General features: G+C 39.7%; 1 protein-coding gene across 16 annotated transcripts in view; it reads right to left on the bottom strand.

The window, feature by feature from the left end:
- The window catches only part of ATG7 (autophagy related 7), an 81,301-nt gene that overhangs the window by 60,999 nt on the left and 1,511 nt on the right, over positions 1-18,791 (bottom strand). For 12 of the 16 annotated variants that reach the window (XR_004499204.1, XR_004499206.1, XR_004499207.1 and 9 more), the window contains exons 1-16: positions 18,361-18,520; positions 18,155-18,209; positions 17,028-17,145; positions 16,144-16,221; positions 15,603-15,719; positions 14,913-15,062; positions 14,337-14,425; positions 13,257-13,378; positions 12,107-12,197; positions 10,699-10,843; positions 9,973-10,131; positions 7,598-7,792; positions 4,793-4,996; positions 4,445-4,560; positions 3,743-3,818; positions 2,603-2,683 (exon numbers count right to left, since the gene is read on the bottom strand). Coding sequence is in view for 12 of the 16 variants with exons in the window: in XM_015640764.1 (XP_015496250.1) it covers positions 2,603-2,683; positions 3,743-3,818; positions 4,445-4,560; positions 4,793-4,996; positions 7,598-7,792; positions 9,973-10,131; positions 10,699-10,843; positions 12,107-12,197; positions 13,257-13,378; positions 14,337-14,425; positions 14,913-15,062; positions 15,603-15,719; positions 16,144-16,221; positions 17,028-17,145; positions 18,155-18,209; positions 18,361-18,520 (1,956 nt within the window). In the remaining 4 variants the exon portion in view is untranslated. Of the gene's footprint in view, positions 1-2,223; positions 2,421-2,602; positions 2,684-3,742; positions 3,819-4,444; positions 4,561-4,792; positions 4,997-7,597; positions 7,793-9,972; positions 10,132-10,698; positions 10,844-12,106; positions 12,198-13,256; positions 13,379-14,336; positions 14,426-14,912; positions 15,063-15,602; positions 15,720-16,143; positions 16,222-17,027; positions 17,146-18,154; positions 18,210-18,360; positions 18,544-18,791 lie in introns of those variants that run through there. The other 4 variants (XM_033517477.1, XM_033517472.1, XM_033517475.1 and 1 more) reach the window with 4 other exon arrangements.

The raw sequence follows: 18,791 nt of genomic DNA, 5'->3' as shown, positions 1-18,791 counted from the left end.
AAAACAGAGGGGTTTTACATCTTTATATCCAGGTTGGTTGGTGGCAATTATCTTTTGTGACATTAAACTTTGGATCTGTGGGGCCTCCTTGTTCCTTCCATCATGCACAAAATCAAAGGGAATTTTCATTGCCCTCATTAAAATAGAAACACTGGCAGTTTTGCATTAAAATACATTTATATTTTAACCATGATGATTTAAGGCTTTAACTAGTTTTCTGCAAGGATCAGATATGTTACCCAAGGAATTGCAATGCTTCACACCGTAATATAATGAACAAACAGCCTCATTTAGCTCCCAACAGGGTAAACAGGTTAATTAGCCCAGTCAGTAATAAGCTAAACGTTCTCTCCTATAAGTAAAGCAGTTGTCACAAATAAATATCCATCCTAAGGAACTCTGGAGTCTCCCTTGTCGGTGCCAGAACAAGTTTGGCACCAGAAGAGCTCTCGCTGCTCTCTCAGTGCCCTGAGCTCTGACAGGGATATTTGACATTCCAGCACAGCTTCTGCAGAACCAGAGTAAGACAGAGAGGGAATCATACAAGGAAAAATTGGCCCAGAATAAAAATAGATTGGTTTCCTGCTGCGACCATCCCAAAATTCCTGAACAACTGCCTGCGGGAAGCTCCTCTGGCACACGGCCTGGGCAGGACAATTCTGGGTAAGGAAAAGTTGGCTGCTGGCATGTCTGGCCTCTGCAGCTTCAAAAGCAGAGAAATGAAGGAATGACTGAGTCAAAATGAAAAGGACTCAAATCTTCAAACATGCAGATCATTAGCTGCTTCTCCTGAGTCCTCCAGCTGGACTGGATGGCTTCAGGATGTACTGGAATTCTTCTAAAATTCCTAATTCATTAGTTTTGTGCTTCAAGAGTTACAGAGTGACAAAAGCTCAAGAAGAAGAATGCTGACAATAGAAAAACACAATGGACACAATGCCAGCAAATTCAATTCTATCTGTGCTGAAAGTCTGAGCCCCTAGTAATTGTGACATAGAGCAGGATGAAATGATGCTAAATTACCTTATTAAAAAACAAACCAAACCAAACCAACCCTCACACAGCAAACCAACATACAGACTACAATTAAATCCTAATTGGATTTGTCATTTCCAAGCATCAGCATCAGATTTCCACATAATGCAGGGTGACATATTCTTATGCTAATAAATAAAGTTAGCAAAGTAAACAAAGGCTGTGTTTCTACTGTAAGGAAATCCGTGAGCCAATGGAGCAACCTTTTCAGCACACAAGTAATTCAATCCCCAAACCACATGAAAAGTGATCTCTCTGGGAATAGCACAGCTGCTAAAATCCAAGGCAGTTTTTATTAAATCATCAAGTCTGTTTATGTAAAACGGGGCTCTCTTAAAATGACCTCCAAGAGGAAATGATTTGCTAAGGAAAAATTGATCCCCACATTGAATTTATCTGCGTGGATGGACATTTTTATTGTTTTTACATATCAATGTTTCCTGAACTGGAGATAAAGAGAAAATAAGAGAAAAAGAAAAAAGCTGCCTCTAACAGTTTAAATTCTCCACCATCAGGGTTTTAGCTACTGCTGAGCTTTCAGCTCTTCAACAGGGTAGATAAAACTGCTGTTATTTTTAGAAACACCCAACTTCAGTGCTTCAACTTTTGAAGAGAAAATGCACATTAAGAGTCCTTCAAAACTTGTCAGATGTACCCAGACAGTCCAGAGGGGAAAAAGGGGAACACTGAAGAAGATTATATTGTGCAAGCTCTCCAAAAGATGCCAGTGCCCCATTATTTTTTGAGGGCTCTTTGAAAGGAGGATGAGTGCAGTGAAAGGAACAGAATGAACTTCCTGCAGTCAGTCTCCAGGTACAGCAGAGTGAATAAATTAATGGCACTCCAAACACTTCAAACCACGAGTCAAAAACCCTCTGAATCTCCCTGCTGAGATATCCCAGAGAAAACTTCTGGAAGCTGCACTCCATGGCCAGAAGAAACTTGCCAGAGGGAACTTTTCAAGGCCACAGGAGGGGGAAACAAAGCAAGAGCTGCCCCAAAGAGCCAAGAAACAGCTGGGAACTCTGAGGTGACTCAGGACTGGCAACACCAGCAGCAAAATGAACAATCTGCTCAATAAAGAAATGGTAAGAAGCAATTTTTTCCCCTCAATTGTTCAGTATTTGTCTGTTTTGATTCACAAAACAGAAATTTTGACTATTTTGCCTATTTGGAAAGGCATGAAGCTGCAGAAGGCTAAAGGGATATTTATTCAACAGACATCAGAAAGGGTTTCTTAAATAATACCCATCTCATTCCCTTCTATAAAGCTGAAAGATAATGACAATATTTCTGTGATAAACCTTTCAGAAATGTCTTGGCCAATCTCTGCTTGGATTCCTCAGCTGATGGCAGCGGCTCTGCGGAAATGACAGCGCAGCTCGCTAAGAGGTGATGCCAAAGAAATTTGGAAAACAGATAAAAAGAGAAGGCTATGAGGGAAAAAGAACTTTAGCTGAAGTGGGAACAGATTCCAAGGCCTAAGGAAGTCAGAGAAAATGTCAAAAAGTTCCCCAAAATTGACCTAGAAATATGAAAATAATAGAAAGCACAAACTCAGGCCTACCTTGGCTGAACAGGCTGTGCACTTATCAAATGCCAGGCTGACTGGAAGAACATTATCAAATCTGGATAAAAACCCTCGGATCTAGAAGAAGGAAAAAAATAAAATTACATTACTATTTTAAACATTTCCAAAATTCAACATGAACTGGACACATACATCCCATAAATAGAACATCTATCACGTTCTGTCAGTCACTCTCAGTAAAACTTGCAGTGAATTCATACTGAGCACATATTACTGCTTTTTTATCAACAAATAATGGCACAGCTGCATAATGCAGCATCATTTCACCAGAAATGGAGGCACAGCACCATCTGCAGTTGGCCTTTTCTGAGTGCAAAGTTCCATGAAAAATAAAAAGTCATTGTGTGACCACTTAAATGTATTTTTTCCCGTTTCTATAACCTATATTCTGAACATTTAACTGCTGTGAATTCCTCAATTGTGATTTTAATATGATATTGTTAAGTGGCAATTTTAAACTTTGCAGCAGGGTTTGGTCACTTCAACTGTGAACCCTTTGGAGTATTGATCATCCTTTTTATTGTGTTTATTGCAATGAAGAGATATCACCAGGAACAGAACTTGAGTAATCCTGCAACACAAATAATAATACCTCAGTTTTGAAATTTTAAAACTGAGTTTTTGAAAAGCTGTAATACATTTGTAAGCTGAGTTTGGGTTGAGTTGAAGATAAATGCTGGATGGTACCAAAACAACCTGAATATTTAGTAATAATAATAATAAATAATAATTAAAATCAGCCCACTCACATAATAATTGGGGTTGGCTGATTTGAATTGTTTTCAAATTCTGAAGAGATTTCAAAAGTGAACTTTAGGATGCTCATATTGGCAACTCTGTGGGAGAACAGGAAAGTCAGAAATTGCTTTATTCACGTAATTCCTGCTCCCAACAAATTCCTGCTCAGTAGGCAGCAGGAATTTTGTGTCCATAGCACAAACACAATGCCAGAACACCCTGTCTGGGCTGTGTTTATTGATATTATTGATATTTGTCTTTTAATAAATATGGAGAATCAGTCCTCTGGGGAATGGAATCAGATTGTTTTAAGGAGACAACATCTGTGATAATCAGTTCCCAGCTCTTAAAGAAAAGGTTTTCTCACAAATAATTTACCTGGTGAGGAACAAGCCCAAGAGATGTGGGGGGTTCATTCATTCTGTCATCACTGCTGCTGGCCACAGCATAGCCACTGCCAAAAACCCAACAGGGAGAATTAGAGCAAGGCAACACACTCAGGAATTCCAGTCAGCTTCCAGGAATTTTGCTACAGCTTAGAATGAGGCAAGGAATCTATGTGGAAAATCTGTTTCACAGGAACCAAGATTCAGCATGATAAATATATATAAATCAGTCTGAGACTCATCTTTAACTCCTAAGTCACTTTTTCTCTCAGGCTTTAAAGAGAAAACAAGCCTCACATTCAAGGTGCAGAATTTCAGAGTAATTTCTGTATACACACACCGAGTTTTAAATAAAATTTGCAACAAAGGGCTTATCTTGAAACCCTTCGTGTGCCAAGAGCTCCTCATCACACTTAAAGACTGAGCAGCAAAGGAAAGACAAGACTACTAACAACAACATTTTCTTCTTTTGAAAGATTCTTAATACTTTTCTGTGGTTAAATTCAGAGAGAGAATTAAAACCCAAGACTTGACGAAGCAGCTCCCTCAAACACTGCACGCTACATTAATTCCCAACATTACCCCTCACAGAATTATCTGTCTGGAGGGGTAATTCCTCCTCCTCCTCCTCCCAGATTTGATGCCATTTGGCTGATTTCTCAGAGAACAGCTCAGAACAGCAGCAGTGGCTCACCCTTCTGGATGCTGCAGGACAGAAACCATCAACTCCACTGCCAGGGCTCCAGCCACCATGGCCAGTCCAGGCCGGCTGACCGTGCACTGCTGGTCCAGTGTGCGATCCCTGGTGGACTACAAACACAGACAGTTCTGAAGGGAAGGAAAAAGAACCCCAAAGTAACCAGCTGCCCTGTACAAAACACCTCTAGTGCTGTGCAATTCGTATCTGTGATCTTCCCAAGAAAAATCAGCTCTTTCTTTACCTCACGTACATCAACACAGAGCGGATCCCTCTATCAAACACCACTAATTCATGTCACAACAAAGGACAGGTATAACCACCATTCCATGAGGTTCTACTCACATCCCCTGGTGCCACCACATCATTGCAGAAGTAGCAGCCCAGTTTATAGCCAGGGATATTTGAGAAGAGTGAGGATCCCAGCAGGTCAGAAGCAGCAGAGGTGTTGCTGAAACGTGAATCACCAGATATTTGCTGTTTTGGTTTCTTCAGGCCGTGTCTCATAACAACAAAAGTGTCAAACCCCAAGGCAGCATTGATGACCAACTGTGAACAATAAAGAGAGAACAACAGATTTGAAGTGAGCCAAAATAGGAGGGGGGGAAAAAAAGCAGCCTTGGGGTTTTTATTCACTATAAATGCCAAAAATGCCAAAGGCTGTAGATGGAGGAGCAACCCATTAACTGCACATTTACCACCTTAGCCATGAACAAGAGAGTTTCTGAAAGGTGCAGAATCCCAGATGCCAAGCACTTAGGAAAAAACAGAACCAAAATAAAAGTCTATTTCAGAAAGTCATGAGCCCTTGTCCTTTTCTGTGCCTTTCAGGGCAATCTGATCCAAATGAATGACTCCCTCTAGCTGTTACACAAACTTGTGACAAAAAAGCAACAGCAACTTCAAGCAATGAAATGCCATCTGTTATCCAAACCAATTTCTGCTCAGTAAGGAAAGCAATTAATGATTACTTATGGGCTTCATCTGCATCTGCTTAGACCCATGGGGAGCAGGAGCAGCTGTGCTGCACAATTCCTCTGTCCTCATTTTCCCCTCTCCCTCCACTTTGTGGCAAGTGCACAGAGGATTCTGAAGTACCAACACAGCAACGACTGCAGCCAGTCAAATATAAATGAAGATGCCCTGCTGCATCTGCACAGACTGTTGACAGAAATTCTGGTGCAGCACTTCCTTGTCTTCCATTCTTCCAGCCAGGAATTATTTAAAAGAAGAACTCTGAGGGAAGCTCTGTCAAGAATTAGTCATCTTAATTAGGTAGCTTTGAGTCCCATCATCATTCTTAGTATTTCCAATTACTTCTGCATATTATCTTTCAGCCTTGGAGTGGTTTATTTTATCTCAGTCCTGAAGTGGAACCCTGCTGTTCAATCTGTCCAGGCCTACAGCAATTAAAAAATTGCATCTTCTCACTGCATCTACCTGAAAAACCTGAATATGGTGTTCCACTTCCAAAATATGAGTAAGAGCTGTTGTTAGCAGAAATTAATATTATTGTTAAACAATTCCCACTGCAATCAACTGTTTCTCTCTTCTCATCTTATTGGCAGGTAACTATTTCATTCTAACTGAGCATTAATTAAAAAAAAATCATCTGGTTTTGATAGAGACTAACGGAAAAATACAAGAAACAAAGGGAAAATTAGCTTTTGGCATGAATAAGCAAAAAGAAGCAACAAGCAAATTTTAACAAGCTCCAGCACTCAGCAGGAACTGAGATTTAACATCTGCCATGAGGATTTAGCATTTGAGGGTTTTGTTTGTGTGAGGTGCTTGTTTTGGGGAAGGACTGCAGGAATGGCACAGCTCATCAAGGTTGATGAAGTGGGGAGAACGACTCTTCCTGATACCCACAGCCCTGGTTTTGTGGGCTTGACACAAATCATCACCCACCATGTTCTTTATTTCCTGTGTGCCTTTTTGGGACCTGAGATCTGCAGGTGTCACCCAGAATCACATTTGTAGCAGAGCTCTCATTGAGTGTTTACCAACATAAAATACTGAGCATCTGTTTGGGCACATCAAGATTTCCCTGCTGTGTTTTTGCAGTGACAGGGAATTCCATCTCCTCAGATCAAAGTGATGCTATCAAATCAACCAGTGTGCAGACACACTACACCACTGAGGAACACAGAAATGTCACAAAAAAGTTTCAATCTATCCTCAAAATTATTTGAATGCTGCAAGAAAAATGTAGAGGGGCACTGCTGGCTAAGAAAACATGGAAGTTTTGGAGCTCATAAAACCACTCTATCCTGATTGAACCAGACAGGATTCATATAAAATATACACATAAAACTCCATGTATTGCTGAAAATTCCAAACCATCATACACATGGAAGAGCAGGCTGACTCTGGCACTTTTAGGTTTCAATTTTGAAATTTTAAAACTGAATTTTTGAAAAGCTGTAGCACACTTGTAAGCTGAGTTTGGGTTGAGTTGAAGATAAAAGTGCTGGATGGTACCAAAACAACCTGAATATTTTGTGATAATAATAATAATAATTAAAATCAGCCCACTCACATAATAATTAGGGGTTGGCTGATTTGAATCGTTTTCAAACTCTGAAGAGATTTCAAAAGTGAACTTTAGGATGCTCATATTGGCAGCTCTGTGGGAGAACAGAAGTGTCAGAAATGGCTTTATTTACATAATTCCTGCTCCCAACAAATTCCTGCTCAGTAGGTAGTAGGAATTTTGTGTCCATGAGTTGCACAAATGCAATGCCAGAACACCCTGCCTGGGCTGTGGGTTGGGTTAATATTATTTATATCTATTTTTTAATAAACATGGAGAATCAGTCATCTGGAGAATGGAATCAGATTTTTGTTTGGGAGACAACAAGCCTTGCAAACTTGCTCTTCTCATCATTTCTGTGCTGTTTAAATATATTTATACTGCTGAAAGCCCACAGGTGCAAGGTGCAGGAAGGGCAGGAGGATTAAGGAGGACCTGATGAAGATATCACACCTACACCTGAAGCTGTAAATCAGTGAAGCCCTCACTAAAGGGACGCTGATCTCTCCAGTGGCAAAGGGAAGTTCACTGGAGCTATAAAGAAATAGAAGTGCATTGCTCAGGGCCAGAAATGCATTGAAAACAAAGGAAGAAGGAATGGATCAGTACAAGACCTTCCTCTTGCTGGCTGCAATGACAGCAGGCAGCCAGCGGCTCTCCCGGGTGTCCATCAGCAGGAAAACAACGTCGTGGCCATCAATGAGCTCCTCAAGCTTGGCCACGTCCTTGCGAGCCTGGGCCATTGTCACCTCGGAGAAATTCACAGGGTGGCCTGGCATGGGGATGCTCATGTTGTAGCCTTCAGAGCTCTGCAGGGAGACACAAAATCACACCTTCAGAAGGTAACCTTAGGACTGAACTGGTGCTGAATTCAGTACAAATCAGTCTGCATTCAACTCCTGACTGTCAGAATGGCAGCTCTGCTCTCCCCACCTCTCTGGGGCAGTGCTGTGTTTCTCACTCTGGATTCATGCACAGTAGAACTCACAAGAGTCACAAGAACTGAGCAAACTGCTCCTGACCCCAGGGCTTACAAACATAACCCCAAAGCCAAGCTGCCACTTTTACATGTGATTATGAGCTGTGATTAAAACTTGTGTCCTGAATTCTCTTTCCAGCCCCTTCCCGCACGATTTGAACAGGCTGCAGTTTGGATTTCTGCCACTGAACATCATCTCAGCCCCAGTCAGATGTGCAGTATCACACTCTGCTCTTCATTCCCAGTTCCTGAGGAGAAGAACAGCCTCTGATGACTCCCCTGTAATTCCCCAGCCATGTGGGAACCTGAGACAGCAGAAAGCACTTCTGACACTTGTCACTGCAGAGCTGGAGTTTGCAGTGCTGCTTGCACTGTGCAGATGCTGGAGGAGTTTGTTCCTGTGGCCAGAACATTTCCCTCTTCCAGCCCCTGACTTGGGCAGGACGTACTGAGAGCAAATATTGAGCCAAATAAGCATCTACACAATGCATGTACAATGCAAACAATGAATTCACTCCTTTGGAAATGTGTCAGCACAATCTGCCAGCCATCTGCTGGAAGGGAAGGATGGATCCCTCACTTATGCTACAGAACAACAAGCCTTGCCAAAGCCTCCCTGCTTGGCAGGAAAAATCAAAAACCAAAATGTAAAAACTGGATGAACCAAGCATGAAATTCCATGGGAAGAGAGGAAAGGAAGGTTGGTGGGATGTGCTTTTGCACAGACCAATTAATTAGCAGCACAACTCATAAATCCAGGTGAGTCAAATAACCAGAAGGGTGAATACACATAAATATCCCTGAGGATAAAAAGAACCAGGCCCATTTAGCAGCTTGGAGAAATGACAGAGGGTAATAGCTGCATTAACCATACCAAAGGATACACCTTTTTTTCCCCTCTGTGCCATCACACCACAGACATCAGGAAATTACTGGGGCAGGCTTTAATTTCAGTGTCATTATCTCCTCCAAAAGGTTGTGGTAGGAATACAAAACTTAATCCATGCTGTGCCTGAGTAAAGTATTCATGGATAACTCATCAAGCCTGTGCTGCCAAGTGCTGATTGATTAGACCAGCTCAACTGACACTGCTGGTGATTTAGGAGGGCAATTTTTGTTTAATAAATGAAAATAAATAAGCTGGACATTAGCTCCCCCAAAAACTGCTCTGTGTGGTTTGTAAATACTCAAATCCTACCAGAATTCCAAAAAAAGCTCAATCCAGGCAGTGCAGCTGTAGGAATACAGACAAGCCTGGCAGCTTCAACTATTTTATTTGAATAACTGTCCCTCAAAAAATAGACAGCAGTCACCAGCCAAAGCAGTGAGAGGTGAACTTTGGCAGCCAGGAAATGGCAAAAAAAGCTCAGAGGGCACATTGGTATTATTTTAAGGAGTAGTAAATGTCCATATATATCCCCAAAGAAAGACCTTACTCATTCCACAGAATCTCAAAATCTCAGGAATCTCAGAAAAGTTTTAAAATGCCTCCAAATTATCTATAATATTTAGTTACTATCCCATAAAATATTAGAATGACATTAAAAAAGGGGACTATGTATTTTTCCCTTTGATGGAAATTTAAAACTAAGCTGTTATCTTCTAATGTAGAAAATCAGCTCAGAGAAGATTGGAAACTTGGGGTCTAAGACATAATAGGAAATCTCAAAAATGCATTTATTACTTCTCTCAAGACCTGCTCCCAGAGGAGACAATTAATATGTCTGACCTGGCATTACTCACAGCTCCTTAGGACATCCCAGCCAGGAAAGAAACTTCACTATCAATAAGCTACAAGACCACTTAATGATCCTTAATTACATTTCATTACTACAAATACTTACCTCAATAAAGTTACCAGGAGCAGAGATTTGCAGTAAAATATTTCAGTAACCAACAGAACACTCGTGTAGCATTTTTAACGTTCAACTACGAGAACTTGGAATAGAAATGAATTATTTTATTTTATTTTTTCTGCCAGTGATAGTAAGATGGAGATAATGATCTTACCACTCCTGGGAAGATTTTCTGCAGCCTTTCTGCTGCTGCCAGAGCCTTGGGCTTGCCCCCACTCAGGCAGTCCTCGAATTCGTAGAGCGGCTGCCGCACGGGGTTGGAGTAGGAGATCTTTGCATTGTCCACAAAAGTGATTTTCCTCACCCCCCAGCCCTAAAGGAGAGCAAAATTTAATAAAGATAATTACAACAGCCTTGGAAAACCTTTCTGAGGAATGCCACACACCCAATGTTGAGTTTTGTTCACTTTTTTTAAGCTACAAAAGTTTTTGCAGTTATTCAAGGCAACTGAAATAAGGGAAGAGAAAATTTGGTTGGTCCAAATATAGAATTTAACAGAAATCCCTCAAAATTCAGTGGAATGGGGTGAACATCCCTGAAAGGAATTATCAGCACAGCTATTTCAAATACTTCAATGTGAATTTGGCCTTTATAGATTGTTAATTTGTTTCAGATTTTTTTTTTAAATATAAATTCAAAATATTCTGCCAAGGTTTCCTTACTATCTCATATCAGCAGAATTTTAGGTATTTATTTCCATTAGGTACAGATCTCACCTCTTCTCTGCAATTTATAATAGTCAATAACTAATGTGCATTCTGTGTCTTTTGATGCAGAGAATGCTATTTGTCTCTGATGTGTCATGGCAGCTGGACCAAAAAAATAAAAGAAATAGAGAATTTATGAGAAACAGGAGATTATTTGTAAGTTAAGGGTTTACCATCAAGGTCCTTGCAACACTACAGCCCAGGGTGCCAGCTCCCAGCAGCAGACACTTGGCAGCCACAATCTTTTCTAAATCCAGAGTAGGCACCAACCTCCAGCACATCAACTTCAAATTCAGATCCACAGATGATTCTGCCAACCTGTGCCATGGAATAAACAATAATAACTTCTGAACCCTCCTGTGCTTCTCCAATAAATGAATTACTGATATCTCAGCTGAATGAGTTAATTTAAATTCTTTTTTTTTAAAGGAGAGAAGGAATTCAGCAATTTAACACAAAAAAAACCACAGACAAGAGCTTCTGAAAAAGTACCAATCCAAAAGTAAAATTTTAGTAATCAAATTGATGGAAGCATGAAAATAAAAATGGTGTCTCAGCCAAGATTCCTGTTAAGCTGAGTGCCAAGACAGATAATTTCTCCATAAATTTTTGTTTCTTTTTTAAACTATCTGGTTTCCTGTATCCAGTTACACCTGTCCTTAACATGAAATATTCCACTTGTGCCCTAAAGCATGTGGGCAGCTCTTTGTGGAAGCTGGAGAAAGAAAATGAAGAAGGAAATCTGTGTTCAGGCAAGGGGCAGATTTTCATATCCATCAGAACATGGAGTGTTGAAACTCTCACCAAGCCAGGCCATCACAGCTCTCAGATTCCTGCAAGTCTCATTCCTCACACATCATAAATAAAAGCTTTTCAGTATCCAGTAAATTACTCATCCAAACAAGATTTAAGCAGCAATTGTCAAAGCTGACATTTTACCAACACCTCTGTGGGAAGCACTTATATAATTTACAAAAGTAATGAAGGTCAAGTTACCTATAGAATTAAGAACTCTGAGTTGAACTTTACTGAGTATCTGTGAAGACACTGAGAATTTCCACAAATGCTTGACAAAAATGGCTTTGCTTGATGGGCAAAATGTGAACCTGAACCATCAGACCACCCAAGGGAAGGACACAGATGCAGACACTCTGTAACCTCATTATTTTCAATCCATTGCCCAAATGTTATGTGCAGAATGATAAAAATCATAAAGGTCACATTTCCTGAGCCCTTTCCTGTCCCACTCTGACAAATCCCAAAAGATGAACTTTCTCCCATGCTTATTTTCATTAACACCATGCAGGTTAAAGAATTCAATGAGATTACCACAGGCCTGTAACACTCTGACCTACATTTCTCTCAGTTTTAAATAAATGCATTCACAATTTTCAACCAGAGTCCAAAATTGTCAAGATTTCTGCTGCAGGCAGTGCACTGCTCTGTAAATGTCCAAAAGGAAAATCCAAACAATATCAGTGTATGTTTTACTGCATATTCTTACCTATTTCACATTTCAGCTTGCTAGGGATGAAACCCAAGTAAAGAAAATGATGGGAATTTAAAAGATAAAAACCAAACCTCTTTGGATCCATGCATTCACTGAGATTCACCATCCTTGGCCCCATGCCTCCCTTTTGGTTTTTCTCCCATCCAACAGCTTTTGGACAATCTGTTGGAAATATTTAAAACATAACAAAAAACCACCCAAGAACAACAACAACAACAAAACATGACCAAACAAAAACAAACCAAACCAAAACCAAAACCAACAACAAAAAAAGCAAGAAAAAAAAGGAAAGAAAGAATGAAAACTTTAATATTGGAGGACAGGAAAAAAGAAGTTTTGTTGGACTTAACCCTGTTGGAAAAAACGTTATTTTAAACCTGCCAGTAAATAACCTGCATTTTAACAACCTGCCATACAAACTGTGCTGCTTACATCAACAGGAATTTCCTGGAGAATTTCTTTGCTCTCAGCTGTCCAGCTTCAAACCCAGCACAGAGCTGGCATCATTCCCCCTCAGATCTTTAATGTCAAGCTCAGCAAATTCATAATTCAGTAAATTTTGCCAATTTCAGTCATCATTTCATAGACCCCCATCTGCAAATTCAGTGGAGAATTATGTATCTTAATTATATATAATTAAATATTTTGCAGCAATGACATGTGAAGCATTCAGAACTTTTCTGCCTGTGAAATTTTGGGATATTGTCCTGTACCTAGAAATTAAATCTGAGATTATGTTTTCACATTTTCATGTCAATTGCTTTAAAATACACCTGGATGTGTCACTATGGGATTAAAGGAACAATTCCACTCTGGGGCAGGTTTTTTATCATTTTAGAAATTCTCCAGAAATTTTGCATCCCATAAATTCAATTTTTTTCCTACCTGAGGGACTGCATACAAATTCAACAAGAAAAAATAAGACAAATTGCTGTTTTATTGTATTTTCTACGACACCAGCAGGACTTTTTTTGGTTTTCAATTAGAAACACAAGTCCAGGAGGAAAATCTTTAGAGAGAATATTCCCTCCTCTTTCTTTCTTTCTCAAAAAAAGGAAGCATTTCCTTTAGAAGCATTTAACAGAAATTCAAACAATTTAAAATCCATTTGAAATAACTTAGCCTAAGTAAGGATTTTGAAGAAGTAATTTATTTTGTCATGTCAGCAGTGATTAAGAATGAAAAAAAAAAAAAAGGAAAATAATGTTTTGTATGGATTACCTGGGCCCAGGGGTGTCTCTGGCAGTTTGATTTCAAAGATGATGCTGTGTGTGATGTCTCTCATCCCTTGCATGGTCCTGTCTCTGAAGCAGAGCACTTCAACCCTCTGCAGAATGCTGCCCCTGCCATGGAAATAAAAGATAAACAGAGACAGACATGCAACTTCTTTAATAGAAAAGGGAATTGTTTTTACCACCACTTCCCACAGGTTTAGTCCTTTGCAGGCTCTGAATGAGGCTTTTTGTCTTGGTACTGAACATTGTTGTCTTTAGCAGGTGTAGAAAGAGAAATCACTCCTGAAGTGTAAGAAAATGACTGCTGTGGTGTGAAACAGCTCCAAAGCAATGCCACTGCCAGCCTGTCCTTGCATTTACCCAGCCCTGGAAAAACTGCAGATTTACAGGAATAAAAAGCAGAAAAGCACCAGAGCACACATCAGGTGGGTGCTGGGACTTTGCTGTGGTACCAAGATGCTCTGAGTTCACCATAGATGCAATTTTTCCTCCTTGTGATTCAAACCCCCCCAAAAAAACTTGACAATTTCAGTGCCTAAACCCCTCAGAATGCCAAGGCTGTGTAAATTTAATACTCAAAACTATGGAAGTGAAATCTAATTACAGTGTTTTCATAATTTTTTTGATCACTGAAATAATTTCTTTCAAAATCCAGAGTGTAAAACTGTGTCTTGTCTTCCCATCTTCTCCCCAACAGAAAAAATTCAAGTGGTACAAGAAGAAAACCTAAGAATATCTGATTTTTAAAATGTAAGTCTGCTGTTGCTTGATCCTAATTAATGCTATAAATTCAGAGTATTTAAATGAGATTTGACACAGCTGGAGGGTATTGGCAGGGTGTGAAGCTGCCATTTCCAGGTGCATGCATCCATGTGAGGATTAGGATTCCCAGGAATTTGTGATGGACAGAGTAAAAAACAGAATAATGCACAAAAGCAGAATCACTCCAGGTGGGTAATGTCAAGGGAAAAAGCAAAATCTCATGAGTGAAATGCCATGGGAAGAAAAATATCTCATTTAACATCAACCAGTACATAATCTTTGTGGGAAAGAATAAAATAGATACCATTTGTGTGCTGCCAGGATCAGGAAGTTTCTCAGGGGCCATCCTGGATACTGGGATAAATTACAAGGATCATAAACTCCAACTGTCACCTGCAAATCAAATTGTTCCCCATGAGAAGTCACCTATCCACAGTCATGCAAAGGTTATTTGGCATTTTTAAATAAAAATTCTGGACAGGGCAGGCCTCCACACACACATTTTGTGTATTTATAAATGTTTAATCCATGGTCACAGCAGGTTTTACTCAAGGTTTTGCCACAGCTTTGAGATTTATTCAGTTTGGTCTCTTTAGGGACACTGATTGTTCACTGCAGTACATGCACTTTTATTACCTTAAAAGCACAATTATGAGGGAAGCCCAGCAACTGAAGCCTTGCTCCATCCCAAAATTCTGCATTGATTCTGGGAGGATCAAAAAGTGAAAGGGCACAGGCCAGCAAGAGAACAAATCAAAGGGAGAACACCATAAAAATCACTTTACAGCCACCCTCAAGACACAACCACTGTGCCCAGTTCAGTATTAAAGCTTCAAACCATTCACAGATTAACCATAAAATGATATAAAATTCTCATTACCTTTCTTCCTTGGTCTTGAAAGAAGCCATCCCACTTTTTCAGCAGGGATACAATGACAGAATTATCATGATACTTAATTAAAAAATAAGGCAGGGCTGTCACCCCCTCCTCCTGGCAGAGGTCGTCGTAGGCTTTCTGCAGGGCTTGAATCTGAAAGTGGAAAGACAACTGAACCAACAGCTTGACCAATTCTCAACTGAAATATGATAGAAACTAAAGATTGTTTAACTCTTCTCCTAAAAATAAACAAATTAACTTCTTCTTCTTGTCTAATCATGCATTTTATTAATAATTTTTGTAATTTTAATGAGTTGGCTCACTCAGGGGTGTCCCTTTCAAAAGGTTTGTTTTAAATGAGTTTCAAAACCAAAGCCATATACATAACTACATATTAATTTTTATATACAGCTTAATATACATATCTCAAAAATAAATATATAATATCTAGATTAGCATAATCACCTCTTCAAGAATTTTTTGCTATATCTGCTTCTAAACAGACAATTTAAACAATCATGAAACAAATGGTAAACAGAAAACCAATGTGGAAATAAATAAAAAAAAGGTGAAGATTTAAAAAGAAATTAGAATCTCCAATTAATTCAGTTCATGGTAACAAAAAAAATGAGTTTTAAAGCTCACAGCAGTTCTCAGTATTGCAGAATTCACAATGTTTAGGGTTTTGAATACCTGATTTAGTGAGAACCTGTCCCCAAGACACACAGGTTTCTGAGTTAAATGAATTCCATCAGGGAAGCAGAGAGCAGGGTAGCAAAACCAGTAATAGAAATGATACTTTTTTAAATCCTAGGGAAAAGAAATTTGTCTAATTAGATAATAAAGAATTATATCAAAGTAAATTATATAATACTAATTAAAATTAATGGTTTATGATTTTAACCATGGGAACCACAGGGATCTTTACCTCATAATGAGTTTAGAAAATCAAAGACTTCCATTCTCTGTAAATGTTTTTTTATGTGTGCACAATCCTTTAGGATTTCTTAGCTGGAGCACTTATTAAAACTTTCAATTTATTAAACATGAAGCAGCTGCTCTACTTTTACTGATTATCTGTAAGGCTATCAGTTAATCTCATACATTTGTAGAAAATAATATAAAAATACATTAATGCAGCACTATTGTTAATACAAAATATATTAATACTCCTAAAAACAAATTACTTCACCACTTCCACTACAAATAGGAGGAACAAATTATCTGTACTCACTGCAAATGTCAGCAGCAGGAACCTGTTCAAGAGCAGGGGGTTCTCCAGAGCAGCTCCAGATTTGATTGATTCCCAGATCTGCCATGGATTGTGGGGACAAGGAGGAAAAAAAGAGGCAGAGAAACACCAAGACAAGATGAGAACAGCTGCAAAAATCTGCAACTCTTCCAGCTAACTTTAAAGTCTGGAGATAAATGTTCATTGCCATTTTTTCCTAACTGAATTTACTCATACAATTATCTGTGATAAAAGGATTTTAAAGGTCAGGCAACAGGGAATTACAAGGCCATAGGAATGCAAAAATTCCTAGTTTGGAGTGAAGCCATGCATCAAAACTTTGTTACTCAAGGCAATTAATTAAAAGAATCAAGGACTGGTCCAAGTAAAGCATCTTAAACTTGACTTTCACCTCTCCCCAGGCCATGACATTAAATTAAGTGGTGCCAGTGCAGACAGACCAGCCCCTCCCACCCATCTTTTTCTGGCTTTATCTCAGGCTTCTTGCTGCTGTGGAGCTTTTCCCTGTCTCTTTGTCACACAGATAAACTGCAGTAATCTGAGGTTTAAACCAGGCACTGCTGGTTTTTGGGTATGAAGACAAGTTTTAAAAATGTGCTCTACAGAATTTAAGTCCCTAGCAGCTCCAAGAGCACTGTAGAGCTTAAAATGGGATGAAGTTCTCCAAGTAGGATTAGTTATCAATAATTAAATTAGGTTCTATTATCCTGTAGAGAAGAGCAAGAAGCAAACACCAAGAATCCAGAATAAGCTAAATCCTGAGCCTACTCAGGACTGGAGTATCTCTAAATTTGAGGCAGAGAGTAAAGCACTTCAAGTGGTAGAAAGGATTTGGAAATGCTCTGTGATTTGATTTTACATCTTACCTCACTTGCTTCCTTGTCCAGAAGTGATTTCTTATCACAGGATTTGAAAGTCTCAAAAGTGTTGGTGTTATACAACGTTCCAAAAGCAGGACAGCAACGTGCTGGTATTGAAGCATTCCTGATAAAAACAGAAGGAAAACTCTGGCAATTAACACAATCACCAGCAGCAGTAGCTACCTGATGGTGTAAACTTAAATTATCAAATGAGCACAGCAAGGAAATTAACACCACCTCTAATGAAAACATCTTTATGAGCATGGATGAATAACCAGTGCAAACACACACCTCCATCATGGCTTCAAAAACACATCTGGCATCTGTGTGTGTTCTCCAAGCAGAGGGACACTAAATCAGGGATTGAAGCTTTTAAATTCTGCTCAAACAGGAGCTACCTGAGGCAAATGGGATTTGCACTGGGAAAAACTAATTTAGGCTGAGCTTAGATGCCAGAGTTGTACCCACATGAGGAGTTGGTTAAAATTTGATGTTTAAAACACATCCCAGAGGAAGCCCAAACCAGATAAAATATTGAGCAGCTCCTGTAGTTTGTAGCATCATCAGCTGGAGAAGCTGCTGCTTGTAAACAGCATTTATTTTATAATTAATTAATTTTAAAATTTATTTATAAATTTATTTTTGAGATAAATTAGGTAAAAAACCCTCCAATCTTCCCTTAATTTACAGATCTCACTGATTTCATTGCCTCCTCTGACACTGTTCTCAAAACCTGGCATTTTTCCAGTCACAACAGAGAAACACTTTGGAAGAGGTTACAGTGTAACAACCAGGGACTGTAAAAACAATTTGAAATTCTAATTAAAGCTATAAGGGAAAGAGTCAAACGATTGAAAAAGCCTCCCTAATGCAAAAAGCTGAGGAAATGAAATAAAAAAAATAATAAAAAAAATTTATATAAACATACATGCAGAAAATAAATGAATTTGAGAATTCAGAATATTTTAAATTCAGCCAGAAGGAGTTAATTTTTTGTGACTCAAAGCAGTCTGTTATAGAGTTCATTAAAATGTTATTTATTCTCATGTAGAGTTTCTCTAACAAATAAATCAGTTTTATGCCAGGAAAGTGTCTTCACACACAAATGAAGGAAAACCACAGCCTGTACTTACATATCAAAGGCACTAAACTCCAGGGTCAAGCGAGCTGGCAAACCCAAAGGATCACCTGGACAAAAAAAACCCAAACAAAACAGCAACAAAGCTCCTTTCAGACTGAAATATACAGGTTATTTCCCTTTATTTTTTGTTGATGTAAAGCACCCAGTGAAACCCAGAGGGGTGTCAGGAGCAAGCTGCCACGGTTACTTTGTGTGTACCATTGTAGTAGTAGCCCTTGATGACTTTGGGGGTCTCATCCAGCCGGTACTCGTTGAGTTTCCTCTGGGTGAGTTCGTGCCAGAATCCCGCATCCAGGGCACTGCTGAACGGGGCAAACTGCAGCTTGGAGAGCCCGGGCTCCCCGCCGGCCGTGGCCATGGCTGGGCTGCTGCTGCTGCACCCTGCAACGGCACAGAAACACCGGGAAACCCAGCTGAACGGAGCCGGGACACAGCCGAACACGGACACGGCACCGGCCCCGCACAGCGACACGGGACAGGACACACACGGGACAGGGACGGGACAGGGACGGGACAGGGACACACACGGGACAGGGACAGGACACACACGGGACAGGGACAGGACACACACGGGACAGGACACACACGGGACAGGGACAGGACACACACGGGACAGGACACACACGGGA

The sequence above is a fragment of the Parus major genome, chromosome 12 (assembly GCF_001522545.3).
Source record: "Parus major isolate Abel chromosome 12, Parus_major1.1, whole genome shotgun sequence".
NCBI classification, from domain to species: domain Eukaryota; kingdom Metazoa; phylum Chordata; class Aves; order Passeriformes; family Paridae; genus Parus; species Parus major.
The sequence above is the reverse complement of the archived record's forward strand: the minus strand, read 5'-3'. Positions and strand labels throughout refer to the sequence as shown.